The sequence below is a fragment of the Abramis brama genome, assembly GCF_963993115.1.
Source record: "Abramis brama genome assembly, chromosome: 19".
Taxonomy (NCBI): domain Eukaryota; kingdom Metazoa; phylum Chordata; class Actinopteri; order Cypriniformes; family Leuciscidae; genus Abramis; species Abramis brama.
In genome coordinates this window covers 14,021,084-14,040,802 of record NC_139981.1, presented here as the reverse complement: position 1 = coordinate 14,040,802, position 19,719 = coordinate 14,021,084, and the positions used below count along the sequence as shown (strand labels likewise).

General features: G+C 36.4%; 2 protein-coding genes across 3 annotated transcripts in view; both read left to right on the top strand.

The window, feature by feature from the left end:
* The window catches only part of ret (ret proto-oncogene receptor tyrosine kinase), a 29,615-nt gene extending 19,654 nt beyond the window's left edge, over positions 1-9,961 (top strand). The window contains exons 7-20 of one of the 2 annotated variants that reach the window (XM_084093194.1): positions 1,878-2,160; positions 2,286-2,417; positions 2,548-2,658; positions 3,600-3,710; positions 4,460-4,716; positions 4,877-5,024; positions 5,134-5,241; positions 5,341-5,555; positions 5,643-5,765; positions 5,921-5,991; positions 6,422-6,559; positions 6,841-6,940; positions 7,951-8,098; positions 9,072-9,961. In XM_084093194.1, coding sequence (XP_083949320.1) covers positions 1,878-2,160; positions 2,286-2,417; positions 2,548-2,658; positions 3,600-3,710; positions 4,460-4,716; positions 4,877-5,024; positions 5,134-5,241; positions 5,341-5,555; positions 5,643-5,765; positions 5,921-5,991; positions 6,422-6,559; positions 6,841-6,940; positions 7,951-8,098; positions 9,072-9,229 — 2,103 coding nt within the window. In that variant the 3' untranslated portion in view covers positions 9,230-9,961. The remainder of the gene's footprint in view (positions 1-1,877; positions 2,161-2,285; positions 2,418-2,547; positions 2,659-3,599; positions 3,711-4,459; positions 4,717-4,876; positions 5,025-5,133; positions 5,242-5,340; positions 5,556-5,642; positions 5,766-5,920; positions 5,992-6,421; positions 6,560-6,840; positions 6,941-7,950; positions 8,099-9,071) is intronic. The other variant, XM_084093195.1, reaches the window with a different exon arrangement.
* A 476-nt stretch (positions 9,962-10,437) lies between these two features.
* On the top strand, positions 10,438-19,679 carry csgalnact2 (chondroitin sulfate N-acetylgalactosaminyltransferase 2). Its single transcript, XM_084093211.1, has 8 exons — positions 10,438-10,564; positions 11,387-12,257; positions 12,428-12,644; positions 15,111-15,212; positions 16,442-16,623; positions 17,196-17,290; positions 17,373-17,454; positions 18,196-19,679. The coding sequence occupies exons 2-8, from the start codon at positions 11,606-11,608 to the stop codon at positions 18,486-18,488; spliced, it is 1,623 nt and encodes a 540-aa protein (XP_083949337.1). The 5' UTR covers positions 10,438-10,564; positions 11,387-11,605; the 3' UTR covers positions 18,489-19,679.
* The last annotated feature ends 40 nt before the right edge of the window (positions 19,680-19,719 follow it).

Here is a 19,719-nt window from a genome sequence, read left to right as displayed (position 1 = left end):
CACAACACAGCAATCAAAGGAGGACGCGCTGAAAACTGTAATGCTGTTCTCTTCCTTCGAATGTTTGAGTTGCAGAGGAATTTGTGACTGTTTCAGCTGTTCAACCACATCAAAGTTTCGTAATTAGTAAGTCCGTGCTTTTTCTCTTTTTGTTCTTATGTGCTGAAGGGCTGCTGTGCCTTGGTGAAACGGTGTTTGTACGTGAAGAGCTCTTTTCCAAAACGCCATAAACCTAAAAAGCTGCCTCAAAGAACCAGCAAAAGTAATGATTATGAATGTGTAAAATATTGCAATAAGACATTTTAATTGTTTATTAATTTCTGTGTCGGCTGCAAAGATGAAGTTGACGATATTTGACTCGCGATCTTCGCAGTAGGCTAGTGAACGCATGCACCGGAGAAATGCACATTTAGGCTACATAGTTTTATTTTGTTTTGGATGGTTTTGTTTAGAACCAGATTTCTGTAAATATATTCCACATTTTTTAGGCCTGTGAGGCGAGGCTACGGTTCGGTTCACGATGATATAATCTCCAGTTCAAGCACCTTATGTTGTGATTGATAGCCTATATTTACTTTATGTATTTAATGCAGGAATGAAAATATTAATGAATTAATGAAAAAAAAATATATTAAAATTAAGATACAATTAATACAAAACGAAATTCGTTTTAAAGAAAGGCTTTGTGCTTTCTGTTTTGAGGTCTCTGTTAAAGTTTGAAAGTCTCAGTGCAGCTTTCAGAGCGCTCGCGTCCATAATGGAGAACTGTCAAGTAATATTGTTTTTTCCTCATAAATGCAAACACGAAAAATAAAAGACAAAAACTTTTTTAAAAAGACAAACCATAAATTTAGAAAAAAAAAAAAAAAGATGGATTTATAGCGTTTTGGGGGAAAAATGAATGGATTTATACCGTTTTGAAAATGTTAATTTTTTTTTACTTTGAATTGATCATCAACAATATTGTTGTTTGATTTAATAATCACTGTTGCAAGAAGTGCCTAGTTAAGTTTTTTTTTTTTTTTTTTTTTTTTTGTAAGTGGAAAAAGTAGGGGGTGCCACAGATTCTGTTTAGTTAGCTCCTTTATTGTTTTTTCTATAGCCTAGAATAATATAGGTCAAATGCAGCAAGTCAAAAGACCAACTGGACCTTCTTTGCCAGTTTGCTCACATTTCTTTGAAGGATGGCAAAAATATCGCCTGAATATCTATATCTAGATATTGGAAAAAAATATCGAGATATTCATTTTTGTCAATATCTCCCACCCCTACATGCAGAACACCATATATGTTATGAATCTTACACGAAATTCATCTTCATCACAATATAACTGATGGTAATGTAAAAAAGTGTATCAATGCAACCTGTTTTTAGCTTATATAACTAGCTCGTTAGCGAATCAAAAAATATATATTTTAAATTTACCAATATCAATATGCTAGCTTGATAGTGAGTACTAAAATACATCTTATTTGTTTATATTCATAAGCAATTAGCGTTAGATTTTTTTATTACATGTGATTCTGACATGATGTCACTACATGCACTGTGCTCCTTCCTCTCTGCTTGTCTCAGGTAAATAATGCGTCTTCAGCTCAGCGGTTGGAGTCGCGCGTTCATGTGTTTTGGGGGCGTGGCTTTGGAAGGAGCCCAGAAGGGAGGGGGTGGGAGTGAATGGAAATAATGAACTGTCTTTAAAACAGTCCTGAGAGGTCTACAGACACTCGATTTTTATACTTTCTTTTTCAGAGTACTTACATTTTAATTATGTATTGATATGTACATAAATTTTAAACAAATTTGAAAAAGAAGTTTTTTAGACCATTCCTACCTACCCTGCCTTTAACTCACAAAAATAAATGTTTTATATTTTTAGATTGGACAAGTATGTGTGGACAACTGTCTGAAGTTTAAGGGCATTGATGTCACATATCAGTTAGAGATCGCAGACAGGAACATCTCTGCTGATGCTCAATCGTGTTACATGGCAGTTAGCCTTGCACAGAACCCAAATGAGAAGAACGGTGTGCTCTATGTGAATGACACTGAGGTGTTACGCAGACCAGAGTGCCAAGAGCTGCAGTACGTGGTTATTGCTCAGGAGCAGCAGAACAAGTTTCAGGCCAAGACTCAGCTCGCCATCATTTTTGAGGGTGAAGGTAAGGTCAAAAGTTCGCAAGAATATGTCCATGAAAACCGGTCATGAAAGCAACAGTGTTGATCCAGGTGCTAGTGGGATTGTGATTTTGTGCTCTGCTTTTTCCTATCTGACTGTGCCGTGTAGCAGATCTCATGAGGATGGATGAGCTGCGGGTTTTGGCTTGTGCAGAGAAGAGACAGCGAGGGGAGTGTGAGGCGTCTCGAGGCATTGGAGCCCCTACAGGCAGATGCCAGTGGAGACAAGGCAAAGATAAAGGTTAGCCACAATACCTTTGATTCCTAAAGTGGCAAAGAATCAAATTCACTGCACTTAGTATATTACTGTCTGTGGAGCTGTTTCTATCATTCGAAAGGACAAATTTTGTGTCATTGTGTTACCTTTGCAGGAATATCTAAAAAATACTCCACCTGTTCCCCTGACCTCCGTACGTGTCCAGATGGTTACTGTGATGCCATTGAGAGCAAAAACATATCCATATGTCCTCAGGATTGCTCCAGTGAGTCAAATTTAAAGTTGTATTGTGTTTTGTGGCTTTCCATATAGTACTGTTAAGTTAGATCAGCATAAAACGGCAGTTGTGCTTTCGGGAAGTGCATCAACTACGCTATAAAAAATATTTTGTTGACTCAACTCATATTTTGTTTCTTTTTTTGCATGGGCTTTTTGAGCTTTACTTATTTAGAAAAGTGTATCTGACACTTATAAAGTAATCTGAACTGGTTAAATTTAGTTATGAAAACTTCACTTTAGTTAGATGAACATAAATTGGATAGTTACATAAACTTCACTTTAGTTAGCTGAACTTAAATGGGAGAGTTATGACTTCACTTTAATTAGCTGAACTTTTAAGACCTAAAGCTGAAAAGCTGCTTTAATCGATACATAATTATTTTGAATGTATTAGTACTAGAATATTCATTTGTAAATTACATTTGACTTAAACTAAAATTATGGCAAATTTAAATCACAGCAATACATTTCAATACACAATTACATTTATTGCAATAACAAACACATTCGAAAAACAACCACATATAAAGGTATCTTACGCCTGCCTCAGTGTGTCTTAATAAAGCAATAAGAACGTATGTCACTATCTAAAGTTGGATTCATTTGCTGTGAAAAATGTAAAAATCAACAAAATATTCTCGGGGCATGAACATTTCGTGAAAATGATTAAAAATGCTGGCTGTGGCTGGCAATTTTTTTCAAAAATACTGTCGGGGAAAGTGTTAAGTTTGGTTTACTACAATTAAAAAATATTTAAAGCCTGCAAAAAACATAGCGCAGTTGTTTCAACCTAGTTGAGGACAAATAAACCTAAATTTTCTTGTTGTCTGGACAATCTATAGATATGTCTACAAAAAAAATTGAAATAACTAAATAACAAAATTATTTTTTACAGTGTTTAAGAATTTTTTTTTGTCTTTTTGTCAGGTCAGCCCATAATTGGGGGTTATGAGAGGGACCTATATGGAATCAAAGCTGGACATGGGACCTGTTACTGTTATTCAGGAAAGTGCTTCTGTGAAAAGGATGATTTGGAAGGTGAGCTATATGCTTATTATTATTTATTTATTTTAATTTTTTACATTTTTCATCAGAAGCTACATAAGATATGAACATGTTTCCCAGAAGTCAAAATAAGTACAATTAGCCTCGATCATTTAATTCAAAAAGTTTACACCCCCTGTGTCTTCAGTGTGTTGTCTTCTTGAGCATCAGTGAATGATTTCACATTTTGTAATAGTTGTGAATGAGTCCCTCAATTATCCTCAGTGTGAAAGGACATATCTCAAAAGCATTACTGTTGGAAAGGATTAAAATATGCAGAAGATGCTAGAAGAAAATCTAACAAGAAATGTGCAGGACCTAAAGGATTTTTCTGAAGAACAGTGAGCATTTTAACTGCTCAGGATAAACAAGGGACTCATGAACAACTATCACAAAACATAAAAGCAGTCCTTGATCATCCAGGTCAGAGAGTACACAGAGATTAGGATCAGAGATTAAGATTAAAGGGTACAAAACTTTTGAACTGGTTAATTTGTGTAAATTCACTTATTTTGTCTTGTGGACAATATGTAAATCTGTTATGTGAATCAGCTTATTCAGGACACTACAAAATAAAAAATAACATCCAATATTTATGTTTTTTATTTTGTAAAAATTATTGACATCTTACATATTCTGCAAGGGGCATTTAAACATATGAGCAGAAGAATTGTATATATAGAAAGAGAGGGAGAGAGAGAAAGAAAAAAAATTGCAATGCTTTGTTTCTAATTGTTTTTCAGAAGCTATTTGTGATGACATGTGCAAGACCGTCATTGCAACTGGTGTCCTCCTATCCTTCATTGTCTCCATTCTCCTGTCCTCGTACTGTATCCACCGTTATCACAAGAGCACACCTAAGCCGCCCATCGCCTCAGCTGAAATGACCTTCCGCCGGCCGGCCCAGTCCTATCCAATCAGTTACTCAGCCAATAACGTTCGTCGAGCTTCTCTCGATTCCATGGAGAATCAGGTGGCCATTGACACCTTCAAAATACCCGTATGTATTGCTCAGTGTCTTTACTTAGTTTTCAGTCCAGTTCATTCATACATGTTGATTTTTTATATGAATTTTAACTGATTCATGAAATTATCATTAATGAGATTATTTCTGTTCTGATGAAGAGTACAGATTTTTGTTTTCTCATTTCTGTTAACAGGAAGATCCAAAGTGGGAGTTCCCACGAAAAAACCTAGTGCTGGGAAAGACTCTTGGAGAGGGAGAATTTGGAAAGGTTGTGAAGGCCACAGCTTTCCGGCTCAAAGGAAAGGCTGGATACACTACAGTTGCTGTAAAGATGTTGAAAGGTATGCAACTCAAAATGGATGCAGATGCAGTTTTGCATTTGATCAAATCACTTTTTAAAAGCTGGATGTGCTGGACAAATCTGTCTATAATGATCTTTTTTCACCACAGAAAATGCATCTCACAGTGAGCTTCGAGACCTCCTGTCAGAGTTCACATTGCTCAAGCAGGTTAATCACCCTCATGTTATAAAAATGTATGGAGCTTGCAGCCAGGATGGTAAGACATTTTATTTTTTTTAAAACAACAACTCTATGTTCAATTCAGCATGCATTTGTTTTTGCTTTGCTTTGTGCTTACACAAGCTCCTCTGTTCAGGTCCATTACATTTAATTGTTGAATACGCCAAGTACGGCTCACTGCGGAACTTCCTGAGAGAGAGCCGGAAAGTTGGACCAAGCTACATGAGCAATGATGCCAACCGCAACTCAAGCTACTTGGAAAACCCAGATGAGAGAGCTCTGACCATGGGTGACCTCATCTCCTTTGCATGGCAGATCTCCAGAGGAATGCAATACCTGGCTGAAATGAAGGTATGTCAGCGGTTTAGGGAATTTCCATCACAGAATATCAAATGTTCCGTTTTAAAGAAATGTTATAATGTAAGAAAATGTATTTAGCTTGTTCACAGAGACCTTGCTGCCAGGAATGTGCTAGTGGCGGAGGGAAGGAAGATGAAAATATCGGACTTTGGTTTATCTCGAGATGTCTATGAGGAAGATTCATATGTGAAGAGGAGCAAGGTGATACTTTTGTTCAGTTTAATTAACTGCATCAAAACAGTTCTATTCTATCTTTCACAGATGATTGAATATTAGTGTCATTCTGTAAAATAACATGGTTTAATGCAATTATACATTTGTTAGACTTTATGTCATAATGTGCTCTCAATTTCTAGGGTCGTATTCCTGTCAAATGGATGGCTATAGAGTCTTTGTTCGATCACATCTACACCACACAAAGCGATGTGTAAGTTATGGCAAGGTTTCATGCAACACGCGTAAACTCTAAAGGCCCGTTCACACCAAGGACGATAACTATAGCGATGACGAAAAAGAAAAAAATTGTTCTAAATATAAAAGAATAGCAGAGTTCACGCCACAGAGTTCACACCAGATAACGGCACAGAGGAACGAAATATAGTCCCCTTTTCAGAATGATTTTGCCATCTGATGAAAACAGAACAATATTGTGCGTTGATGTGGACGCTAGTATAGTTATCATTATGGTTATTTTTATAGTTATCGCTCTTGGTGTGAACGGGCCTTAACCCTAGCTAACATATATCTTTACAAACAATCACCACTTCATATTTTACATTTGAAGAATTAGTTTATTGGAATAGGATTTCTTCCATGACAACTTTTTAATACAATCTCTCTCTAATTCCTTTCATTAGCTGGTCTTTTGGTGTCCTCTTATGGGAGATTGTGACTCTGGGTGGAAACCCCTATCCAGGCATTGCTCCGGAACGACTTTTCAACCTTCTGAAGACAGGCTACAGGATGGAGAAACCAGAGAACTGCACAGATGAAATGTGTGTTTAACAGCCATCATGTCATCAGCTGAATGTATTGTAGAATTAAGAGCAGAATGAACAAATTATGTTCCAAAACCATCATTTGTCATCATGGGATAGATAATAACATTTTAACATTTAAGTTTAAAACTTTGCATTATGTCTTATGCAATCTTATGGACACAACAATTTACTTATTTTGTGTGTATTTGTTCTAAATTCCACTTGTATAATTTATTTAGGTGTGACAATCAGAGATGTTGTGTATCAGGTGATGAATGCTCTGTTATGTGATGTAGGTACAATCTGATGCTTCGTTGTTGGAAACAAGAGGCAGATAAGCGCCCCACTTTCTCAGATATCAGCAAAGAACTTGAGAAGATGATGGTGAAAAGCCGAGTAAGAACTCAATGAGCACTTCCTCTCACAGACAGTCACACACAGGCACAAATCCAAGCAAATCAAAACACTTCTGGATGAAATGACAACCTGAGTTGAACCTGACTTCACATGTATAAGTTAAACATTGCAAGTTTAAAAAGTATTTACACACTTATTACCTTATACATAAAATACTGTTCAAAGGTTTGAGGTTAGTAAGTACTTTTTTTCAACAAGGACATGATTAAATCGATCAAAAGTGGCAGTAAAGACTTTGATAATGTAACAAAAAAATGCTGCTCTTTTGAACTTTCAATTCATCAAAGAATCCTGAAAAAAATTAATCACAATTTCCATACAAAAATATTAAGTAACACAACTGTTTTCAACATTACATTGATAATAAATGTTTCTTGAGCAACAAAACAGCATATTAGATTTCTGAAGGATCATGTGACACTGAAGACTGGAGTAATGGCTGTTTTAAATTAAGCTTTGCCGTCACTGAAATATATAGTAAATAGTTAGTATAAGTAAATAGTTGTTCAAATAGAAAAGTTATTTTAAATTGTAATATTTTACAATATTACTGTTTTTACTGTATCATATAATGCAGCCTTAGTGAGCATACAAGACTCTTACTGACCACAAACTTTTAAACAGCAATGTATGTTTATTCTTTTATGTTGTTATAATGATGAAGAATTCCTCAAGGTAAGGGATAATGTAAAACAATGGATGAACACAGAAGAACCCTCCTGCAGAGAGTAAAGGTTTTCGTCGATTTTCAACCATCATAACCGAATATAATTATTACTTAGAATAAATGAAATGTCAAACTGAATTTATTTATACTTAATATGCTATCATACATTTTATTATGCTAACAATTATTATCATTTGAAAACCTACTGTCTAGTGAGGGATGTTCACCATAGTGAATAAAGACAAATGTCATCATAATGTAAATCTTGCTCAAGAATGAAATATGTGGTAACATTTAATAACTGTGTGTTTCCCTTCATCAGGACTATCTGGATCTCGCGGCTTCCACGCCAGCAGACGCCCTGCTATATGACGACTCCCTCTCTGAAGAGGACACACCCTTAGTGGACTGTAGTAACGCCCCTCTCCCTCGAACCCTCCCCTCCACTTGGATTGAAAACAAGCTCTATGGTAGAATTTCCCATGCATTTACTCGATTCTAATACAGGGAACAAAATCAGTTTTTGTTTGTGCCTTCCATAGGAAGTGCTGTGATTGTGCTAACGGCATGGTTGCCAGTGACTTATGAATACTGCTCGTGTTTTATAAATTCAGTTAGAGCTGTAGTGTCTGGATCGAGGGATCAGATGTTTCATTTGGACCTGCTTCCGATGTACTCTATTATTTGAAATATTAATTTGAATTTTTCAAGTATTATTACTATTGATAAAAAATAAACCCATTCTTTATTTTAAGATGTGTTTATGATTTACATCATATGTGAAATTTGTATTGGTTTGCAGCGCTTTAGGTTGAATTTTACATTTGAAACAGGTCCCGTGTGCTCTGGATGTGCTCTCTCTGTAATATCCTGAACATATTACAGAAAATTAATGTTTAAAGTAGATGGAGTCCGTTCTGAAATCAGTAAGGCTTTTGAATTAAACTCTTCTTTTAGAGCATACAAATATGCAAGACTATCTTAGCTTTCCCTAAAATGATGGCATTAATAGTAGAATAAAAAAGCAATAAAATGGCCAGCAGTAAGACAGTTTCTATGCATGGGCTCTTTGATGTCAATTATTTTTGGGAGTACACACAGACACACACACACACAAAACCTTTTAGTAGAGCACTGATTATGTTTCAGTTAAAAGCATGTACATAGAATGCCAAAGACAACAGGAGCCACAATACTGATGTCATAATGACATCATAGAATATACTGTATGATGTCACCACAGTGGAATATTGTCATGAATGACCAAAAAGCACTCAAAAAGGACCAAAGAATGATTTCATGCTTATACCACATGCTCAAATGAACCCGAAATGCTGTTTTATGTAATTATGTTCAAAAGCTGAGCTGAGTTTTGTTTGAGAGCCTTACTGTCTGGACTTAATGCTTCCTCGGTGCAGAAAAATGATATGTTCTCGTTTTTAGGCATGTCATACCCGAACTGGCCAGAGAAGAGCCCGGTACCTCTCAACAGACTTGATGCCACTAACCCTGTCTTTACAAGATATGCCAATGATAGTGTTTATGCAAACTGGATGGCTTTGCATTCTCCCGCAAAAATTGTGGACACGCTCGATAGTTAAAAACGCAAACCAAAATCATTGGTGGAAAAGACGTGGGGGGTGGGGAGATGTGTATATTTATATGATACTGTATATATGTTGTATGATGATAAAGTCGGTTCCCTTTTATTTCTGCTGTTGTGTAGAAGATGGGAGGGTGGTAAAAGATTTCAAATTGGCTGGAATTGCATAAAACATGCTTCAAGCAGCTCATAGGCGATTGTTACCACAAGGCCCTGTTGGCCATGTTGTGTCACTGCATGACTCTGTACAGTTTAATGTCCTTGTTTAAGTAAGTGCCTGTGCCGCTTCTGTTAGAGAACACCAGTTATAAATGCATGGCCGAGACAATCTTGGTCCCACTTCAGGAATTAAAGGGAGCTTCTTTACCATCACCTACTGCAGATGTTTGCCTCAAAGACTGGACATGTTTATTTGGGTGGGGGGGAAAGAAAAGAAGAAGCCACGTTAGTTTCTTCTTGATCATGCATCAGGATATGACAGAAACAATTACTTTTTGTTTTTCAAATATTCATATTTCGCTTTGTAGTAACTACGAGTTATGAATATTTCATGTAACAGAGTATGAATATGTTTAATTTAATGTCATATGGTGGTTTAATTTGTATTCCTTGTAAAGACTTTATTTGTTCAACAATAACTAGGCCTACAATGCATAAAGCTGAGTGTGATTCCTCATTATGTTGTCAAAACAATACATTTCAATAAATAAAACTGTTAGAAGATGTCAAAGTTTCATTTCTATGTGTTTGTTATTTCATTATCATCAGACTTCATGACAGAGTGAAAGAATAATTATAAATATTTACATAAAAATATTAAAATGTTATGACATCTGTCAATTCATGATTCTTATACTGTGTGACCACAAAATGAATGAATGATCTGAAAAGCAAGCCCAAAGTAGCCTACCCTTTGTAAACGTAAAATGAGCCTGAGATCACTCCATTTGTTTGTTTTTTCCCCCATGGAAGATTTATTTAAATCAGACACAATAAAAGTATTTCCTGACATCGAGCAGCAGCACGAAAACAAAATAAATACAACTAAAAAGGAAGTGGGTTGTTTTTTTAAAGCAGACTTTCAAAAATGTCCTAATTATAGGTTATTTTGTTTACCATAGTTTTCAACAATTTGTAAAACATCTAAAGACGACACGCTGGCTTTTATTTTGAAATTCTGCGGCTCATAGCGGAAGGAACATGCTTCGTTTTTTTCATTGCCCCGTGGCGTTGTGTTCCCCCACCGTTCCCACATTTATTATGCTCGGTATTCTATTGAACAGTTGCATGAAGAAGCGGTTACCGACAGCCACATACAATCACAACCGCCGAGGTAAGTGTTGCACATTTCCGTGTTTGTTTTATCCAAGAAAACAACTTCAACCTCGATGTTTCTTACGCAAATTAGATTATTAGATATTTGCCATTATGTCTTTTCATTAGGCTTATTGATCAATCACCCAGATGTTTCCCTGTGCGCATAAAGCTGTGTTTCCTTGTTGATCTATAAACAACTTCATATTATTCAGAGTCTCATGTGTTTGTTTATATTAATGTGTAACGTTAAAAATAAATTGCGCTATAACTTACATATACAGTTGTTTTCGGTGAATATGAATAGTTTTAACGTTATACTGTGTAACGTTATGGAGCCAGTCGGCAAAATTAACAGATAACGTTAGGTTGATCAGGAATCCGCTTATCACACGTCTGATAAAAACATTGATATAAAATATTGATTATTAAATTATTATTGTTGATATATTTAAATTTTTATTGTCTTATTTTTGGATTATCTAAGTTTCGATCCTCTTAAAATTATAGTCTAACGTTACTTCTACGTCGACAACAATCTGAAACTTGCCTAGCAACAGTTTTACAATATTAATTTACATAATATCAGTCCAAGTTACTTGTGTGTGTGTGGAAATTCGTTTTATAAATAAATAACGTTTTAATAACAAATAATATCATTCATATTTTTAATGTGGATTAACTGTTTTCAAATTTTAAAAAATGCAAGGTACTGTAGGCTGTTCAATTATTTTATATAATTTTTAATTATTTCAACATTTGTTTTGACTATTTCTTGTCTGGTTTGGTCTAAATACACTGAATAGAAAATATATTTTTCATGATTTGAATCTCTTTTTAGATGTGGTGTTTCTCTAAACGGAGGAATATTGTCCAAGCAGGATGACAGTTTGTCAACGGTATATTCACACATCTCTGATGAATCTGAGCATGATCGACGTGCTGTAGAGTGAGAGGAGCAAAATTACAAGAGAAATGTGACACTAGCGTACTTCCTCCGCTTTGCTTGGGAATGGATTAATGTGAAAGTGGCTGGTAAAGAGCACCCTGCCTCTCAGATATGCCCAGACGGGGGCTTCCTCTGCAGGGGCGGGCGCGCTGGCTTCTCCTAGGTATATTTTTGATCCTGGTGCTGCTGCTCTTTGCTTACCTCCTGGAGTGCACACCGCCTGCGGATGTGAGTCAGGTGCTGCCTGGCCTGGGAGGAGATCCTTATGGGAAGGAGTATTACCAGGCCCTCCTGCAGGAGCAGGAAGAGCGGCATCTCAGCCGAGCGGCCAGCCTCAAGAGGCAGATTGCGCAGCTCAAACAAGAACTCCAAGAGATGAGCGAGAAACTGAGGGTACTTCAAAAAAAAAAGGAGGGCCCCGGGCCACAGGGCCTGATCGATGGCAGAGATCAAGAGCCGAGTGACCTCTTGGAGTACCTGCACTCACAAATCGACAAGGCAGAGGTGAACACGGGAGCGAGGCTACCGAGCGAGTACGCGCTTGTGCCCTTTGAGAGCTTCACCTCCACGAAGGTGTACCAGCTGGAGATGGGCCTGACACGCCATCCCGAGGAGAAGCCTGTGCGGAAGGACCGGAGGGATGAGTTGGTGGAGGTGATAGAAGCGGGTTTGGAAATTATTAATAACCCGGAAGACGATGACGGACAGGAGGACAACATCCCCATGCAGAGGCAGATGTTCACCGAAAGCCATTTTTTTGAGGGTAAGAGCTGTTCAGATGAAGTATACTACTTTACGTACTGTGTGTTCAGGGTTTGTGTGTACTTAACAGCGTTTGTTTGTATTTGAGGATAATAAAGGTGGTGTGAACTTTGCACAGCACAAAATATTCAGTAACTCTAGCTGCTTTTGTGTACTTGCTATTCTTGGCAGGACTCTACAGGACCGAGAGGGACAAAGGCACACTGTATGAGCTCTACTTCGCTAAAGAGGATTCCCACGAGTACCGTCACGTCACCCTCTTCCGTCCATTTGGGCCCCTCATGAAAGTGAGGAGCACGTCTGTAGACGCCGCCAGCACCATCATTAACATCATAGTGCCATTGTCAGGCCGCACTGAAGTCTTTGTTCAGTTTTTGCACAACTTCAGGTGAGAAGGTCACTGTGGAAGGTTTCGGGAAGTTTGCTCATGTAAATGTGCACTTTTATAGAGTGCTGCAGTGATGATGCTTTTTTGTAGGCCAACCCAAAGTTAGCATCACCCTGGTTCCTAGAAAAAAAACCAATAGGATTTTTTCCTTTGGCTTTTGGATTATTGTAGAAAATAAGCTCTATGACAAAAGTTATAGCGTGGATGCCAGCCGAACTTAGCCCCGCCCACAACATTTTTAGGTCGGGAAGTTCAGTCTGGACTTGATCCGTTGTGGAGCTATTATGCTCGAACCAGAGCTGTTCGGACAAATCAAATTGTCAGGGCGGGCTTTATACGATGATGGACAGATGATCAACAGTAACGTAATCATCCACGTCAGCAACGAGCGCTTGGGTTGAATTCGTTTACAACACCGATGACTGCCGCTGGAGAATTGAGATTTCACGAGTTCACACTTACAAATAAGTCAGATAGAATAAATGCATATTTGGCGTGCTGTCCAAGGAGAGGGCTCCAGGCTCGGTATTCGGCCCGAACCCAAAGTACTCCCCCCGTATTCCTGGCTGTGGAAGAACAGGCCAAGAGTGAGTGGAGGGATGCTGAAAACTATATAAATATATACAATATATGCTTCCTCTCATGCTGATAGGGTAGACATGGTAATTGTTTGATGACAAGTTGATTGGATTGATTATTTGAACGTGCTCCTCCCGAACTTTGTTTATGAAATATCATGTGTAGATTCCGCCATCGCGTCTGTTATAGAATATATCGACAGCGCATTCATTTTAAAAGAGAAACAGAGAACCACGATCAAGGCATTTGTCGATTGGAAAGATGAATGAAGAACATATGTCACTTACTCCGTTGCTCTGATTGGTTGTAGGTCTATCCAATTGAGTGCAGAGGCATTTTCCTTCCTGGTTCGGTTGAAACACGCCCCATAATCACAGCCCAATGGAGCAGTATCAGACTCATATTCTGATTAGAATCTGATTATGATGACGTCAGGCTACAAAAGTTTATGATTCTTACATGTTTTCTTCATCATGATAATCTTCAGAAAGCCTTTTGAAGCCTAAATACAATCGGCAGAAGTAAAAGAGCTAAATGTTGTCTATAAAGGAAGTACACCACAGTCGCTACTATTAAGCTTCTGAAAACTCTTTCAGTCATTATTTAAAAACATTTGTCACTGAGTTTGAGTTCAAATCGTTTGCAAGATCGTGATTATGAACTCAATGAGGCTGTAAAAGCGCAATAGTGAGTAGTTATACTGTTCGGCTGATAACGTTTAACCCAACAACCTCTGTAGTCTAATTTAGCCACTTGTTAGCAACCGCCTTTTTCAGGACAAGTAAAATCTTTTTATTTATTTTTATTTTTATTTTTTTTGTATGAGTGGTGTATTACTGATGTCATAGATATGTGTATACGTAGATTCCAGGCGCCATCTTGGAACAGTCAGCGTGTCGTCACTCACAGTAAGAATCCATGATGCCACAACATTGCGCAACTTTTGGTTGTCAAACCGCTGAGATTTAAATTCCAGAAGAAATGGGATAACCTTTCACATTTCACAATGTGTTGGGTTGTGTTTTTAAATCAACTCAATAATACAGGTTTTTACAATGGTACCTTTTAATGTCGTGTTAGATGACGCCTTTGTCTTGTATTGGGTTAGTTTTGCAAAATCATCTGCTGAAGTCTATTGCAAACATGTGTCTAACTGTCAGTTGCAGACGCACAGTCAACAGTCAGTTTGACTGTTCCAATATGGCGGATGGCATAGAGGCCCATAGAAACAGCCGCAAATGAGGCATCTATGTATATATACCTTTGACTGATTTAATGTATGTCTTAGAATAAAATGTGAAAGTATCTTGAGCTTTTGTTCACCACCAAGCTCATTGACTTGAGGATGATGGAACCGGAAGTGCTAAAATGCTTACTCGTTTGTGTGTTTTAGCCTACAAAAACACGTAATTTCTGCAGCACTAACGAAATTCACAGACAAGAAGATCCATTGTTCATTATCAATAGCGATATATGAAGCACTGATGACACAGAACTCGCTTTTAATCCAAGTAGCTTTCTGATAGTCAACACGGTGAATTCATGTGACTAACTTCAACCTGATGCTAAGTTTATTTGGCAATGTGCCAAAGGTTTTGCCCTCATGCACACAAAACTCCCGATCATGTAGATTCCTATTGAAATGACTGGATTTAAAAAAAAAAATCACCAAGCATGTAAAAGAGATTCTGGGATCGTGTCTGGGAATGTGTGTGTCAGTGTGTTCTTGTGTGCTGCAAATCGTACAGTTGAACCTTCTATAGATGTGTGGAATGCAGCAGCACTCAGCCAGATGTTACACAGTTTTACAAGGGAATGGTTTCCAGTACAGTTTTCTCTTTGGTAGTTTTGAAAATGTTGTGATCAGACGGTGTTTTCTGTGTGCAGGGAGGTTTGTGTACAGCAGGACAAGCGAGTGCATCTCACAGTGGTGTATTTTGGTCAGACGGGCTTGCAGGAGGTGAAGGCGTCTCTGAGGAAAATGTCCAGGTTTGAGCTTTGCAAATGTTCTGTGTTTATTGCATGTTATTGCAGTGATCCTAAATGGAGGAAACCCAAGGAAAAGGAATTTGCTGTTTACCCATAATGGGGCAGTAGAGACTGTAATTTCCTTGAATTGCAGGAATTAAGCTTCCTTTTTCATAATTATTGTGTGCCGAGCTCTTATAGTAATTCACATTGTCTGTACACTACCATTAAAATTTTTTAAGTCAGTAAGATTCTTATTGAAAGAAATAGGGCTGCGCAATATATTGAAATATCGCAAATCGTTAGCCTCATAGCATAATTGCCTAAGTCATTTTTTTTTTTTAAATATGACTTAGGCAATTATGCTATGAGGCTAACGAAATGTACATATCGTGACATATCGTAACGGCAATAACGGGGGTCATGAACAATAGACAGACACTGCTCTTGACTGAGTAACTTTTGTAGCTTTAATAAGAATCAGTGTACATTTAATTCATACAATGAAGACTAAGCAGCGTTTTATTTCTACATTTGATTATTCAGTTTCTGTTGTTACATAAACCTAATTTAGGCCTACCTGAAACCTAACCCCCCTGGTTACACTAGTGTTAAAATGACACTATGATACAGTAAAACATTGCTGTTCACTTTCAGAAGTTGTAGTGATGCTTTCATCTGACAAAAAGAATGTGAAAAAATGTATGTTGGTTATATAATTTTAAATATAATTTAAGTTGAATTTACGCACTATAAGCATAATATCGCATTTTTCTTCAATATCGTGCAGCCCTAGAAAGAAATGAACTTTTATTCAGCAAAGATGCATTGAGTAGATCAGTAGTGACACTAGACATTTATAACATTACAAAAGATTTCTATTTTAAATAAATGCTGTTCTTTTATTCAGAAATCATTCTTGTGATCATGTGACACTGAAGACTGGAGTAATGATGCTAAAAATTCAGCTTTGCCGTCACAGAAATAAATTACATTTTAAAATATATTAACATTGAAAACAGTTAATTTTACAGTTTTTCCTGTATTTTTTATCAAATAAATGCAGCCATGGTGAGCAAAAGAGACTTCTTTTTTTGCAAAAACATTTAAAAATCATACCAACCCCAGATTTATAAACAGTAGTGAATGAAGGTAAAGATTGTAAACACGTGTTTAATACCCAGTATGGTTGGTATAAATCTTCTAAGCCTCATTTTGTTTCCTACACTGTTATTCATGATCCTTTCCAGTGAGGAGAACTTCAGTAACTACACTCTGATCCCTGTGGATGAGGATTTTTCGCGTGGCCGTGGTCTGGACATTGGAGCTCACGCGTGGGAGAAAGGGGGTGACGTGTTGATGTTCTTCTGTGACGTTGACATCTACTTCACACTGGAATTTCTTAGTACCTGTCGCCTCAATACAGCTCCAGGTTTGTCATCTCAACAAACATTTATATCTGAAAATTCATGGACCCATTTGCTTACTTATTTTTATTTCTTATATATATTATTATTATTTTTCTTTTTTTTTTTTCTTTTTTTTTTCTTTGTGTGTCTCTAACTGGCTACCGGGTTGTGGGGTGGGAGTTGTAGGGAGGGATATGGGATGAACTACAAAAAGACATTTGTTTTGAATTGTTCATTCTGAAAACACAAAATGGAGACTTATATTGTATTATGTTGCAAATATTGTTTGAACGCTGTATCCAATAAAATATATGGGGGAAAAAAAATGAAAATTCATGGACCCATTACGAGAAAAAACATCCATATTTCTCCAATTTTGCACATATGATGCATGTACTTTCAGTTTGTTTTCCATCTAAGCAGTAATAATATTAGTGATAATAGGATATTTAGCAAATAAATTAATGATATTTACTGGTTTTATGCATGGTTGACAGAATAGTATACATTTTCTTCATCAAGAATCATTTGTATACTAAAAATATAATCCTCTATGTAATTTTACAATAAATTTTTTTTTTTCTCTCCCTTGCAGGAAAACGAGTTTTCTATCCAGTTGTTTTCAGTTTGTACAATCCAGCTATAGTTTATGGAAATCTTGAGTTTCCACCCCCAATTGAGAGTCAGCTGGTATGTAACCAATATATTTTTTTAGAACGTATGGCTTTCTAGTGATTCAAAAGAAAATAAGACAATTGTATGCCATTTACAGATTCATAAAAAAGATGCTGGATTCTGGAGGGATTTTGGATTTGGCATGACTTGTCAATATCGCTCTGACTTCCTTAGCATTGGTAAGTTAATGTGGACTTTTAGATTGTAGGAAATAATATTTTAATAATTTTCTTATGTAGGGTGACCTTTGACCAATAATTCTATTATTCAATTTTTTTTTATGTATGTGTGTGTATATATATATATATATATATATATATATATATATATATATATATGAATATGAATGAATGAATGAATGAATCAGCATATTAGAATGATTTCTGAAGACTGTAGTAATGATGTTGGAAAAAAATAATAATAATAATAATTTTAAAAAAGAGAAAAAAAAAAAAATATATATATATATAATAATATAATAATTTGTATTATTATTATTATTATTATTTTGTATTTTTTTATTTTTCAACATCATTACTACAGTCTTCAGAAATCATTCTAATATGCTGATTCAATAATAATAATAGGGAATGTTTCTTGAGGAGAAAATCAGCAAGGATTATGTGACAGCTTTGCCATCACAGGATTAAATAAAATTGTAACATTTATTTAAATGGAAAACAATTATTTTAAATTGTAATATTTCAGAATATTGCTGTTTTTACTGTATTTTTGCTTAAATAAATGCTGCCTTGGTGAGCATAAGAGACTTATGAATGACTTATGAAACAATAAATGAGAATCTTTTTTCTCTTCGTAAATGAATGCATGTATGAGAGTACTGATGCATCAAATTACAATAAAAAGATAATTTGCTTGTTTTTTATTTATATAAAAAACTCATGGTTTCTCTTTTCTAGGAGGATTTGATCTGGAAGTGAAAGGCTGGGGTGTAGAAGATGTGCACTTGTACAGGAAGTACCTACGGAGCGAACAGATTGTGATCCGGACCCCTGTGTCGGGCCTCTTCCACCTGTGGCACGAGAAGCTGTGCGCGGACGAGCTGACCCCGGAACAGTACCGCATGTGCATCCAGTCCAAGGCCATGAATGAGGCGTCACACTCTCATCTGGGCATGCTTGTGTTCAGGGAGGAGATCGAGACTCACCTTCGAAAGCAGGCCTACAAAACTCAGAGCAAACCAGCAGAATGAATCAACAATGCAGCAAGGAGCACAAATTTGTTGATAACAGCAATGAAGAAATGGGTCAAAATGTTGTTGTTTTTTTGTATTATTGAACTGAAGTCAAATCAAAATAATTATCCTGTGATTACAGAAGACTTTATGACAACAAAGAAGTGTTAAGGGAGGATGGTACTGATTGGTACTACATAAACCGTTTACTTTGATTTAGGTTCTGGAATAGTTTGCTTTAATGCCAATATAGGTTTAGGTGTTAAGCATTAAAAGGACTTTTTAGATTTGTTTATTACATACTGTATGTGAATAATGAAAAGTCCCTTTGGGGAAATGAGTTACTGAAGAAATTGCTTGGGCCTCATTCATGAAAAGTTTGCAAAGTTTTATTGCATAAATTGCCTCGCTGAATTGAATGCAACAGCTTGCATAAATGTTTTATACAAATGATTTGCACAGTTGTTCTGCTCATGATTTATAAATAATGGCCATTAAGACATGTAAAGAGCATGTTTTTGTTTTTTTATTTTGCCATTAATTGACAGCCATTAGTTACATTTCTATATTATTTCTAGTGGTGTCAAATAGATTAATTGTGATTAATTGCGTCTAGCATAAAAATGTGTAAATATATAATTTGTGTGTGTGTAAATATGCACACAAACTTTTGATTAATCAGCACTAATTATTTCTGTTGAAAATCGGTGCGCTGTGATAAAAAGGGAGATACGTTGCTAAAAAGGGACAATCATCCACATATGGATGCTGTTAAACTTGTCCTGCTGGATTTGTACTGTAGGTCATGTTTCTGCTGGAACAGTATTCAGACTTTTCCCCAAGTCTTCCACGTCTTTGCTGTGTGAGATAGCATGGACCTGAAATGCATTTTGATGCATGTGTCAAACTTTTACTTTACACCATGTGTGAGGACTGGCCAGTGCTATAGTGTTATCTGTCAATCTAAATGCTTTGGCCGCTGCAACCACTTTGAAATTAATCTGTGGTATATAGTCAGTGTTGAGGTATTAAAAAACTGAACTACCTACATTTATCCGACTAAACTGTTGATGAGGACATTATGTATTAATTCCATTGGCTAGTAGATTGAAAATAACCTTTGCTATCTATTGTAAAGCCTCAAATTGATCAGGATGTTGAGTTCCATTGCTCATTTTCTAAAACAAATAAAAGAAATACAACAAGCTATTTTTAATGTTTGTCCCTAAAATAAACCATGAAGGTGTGT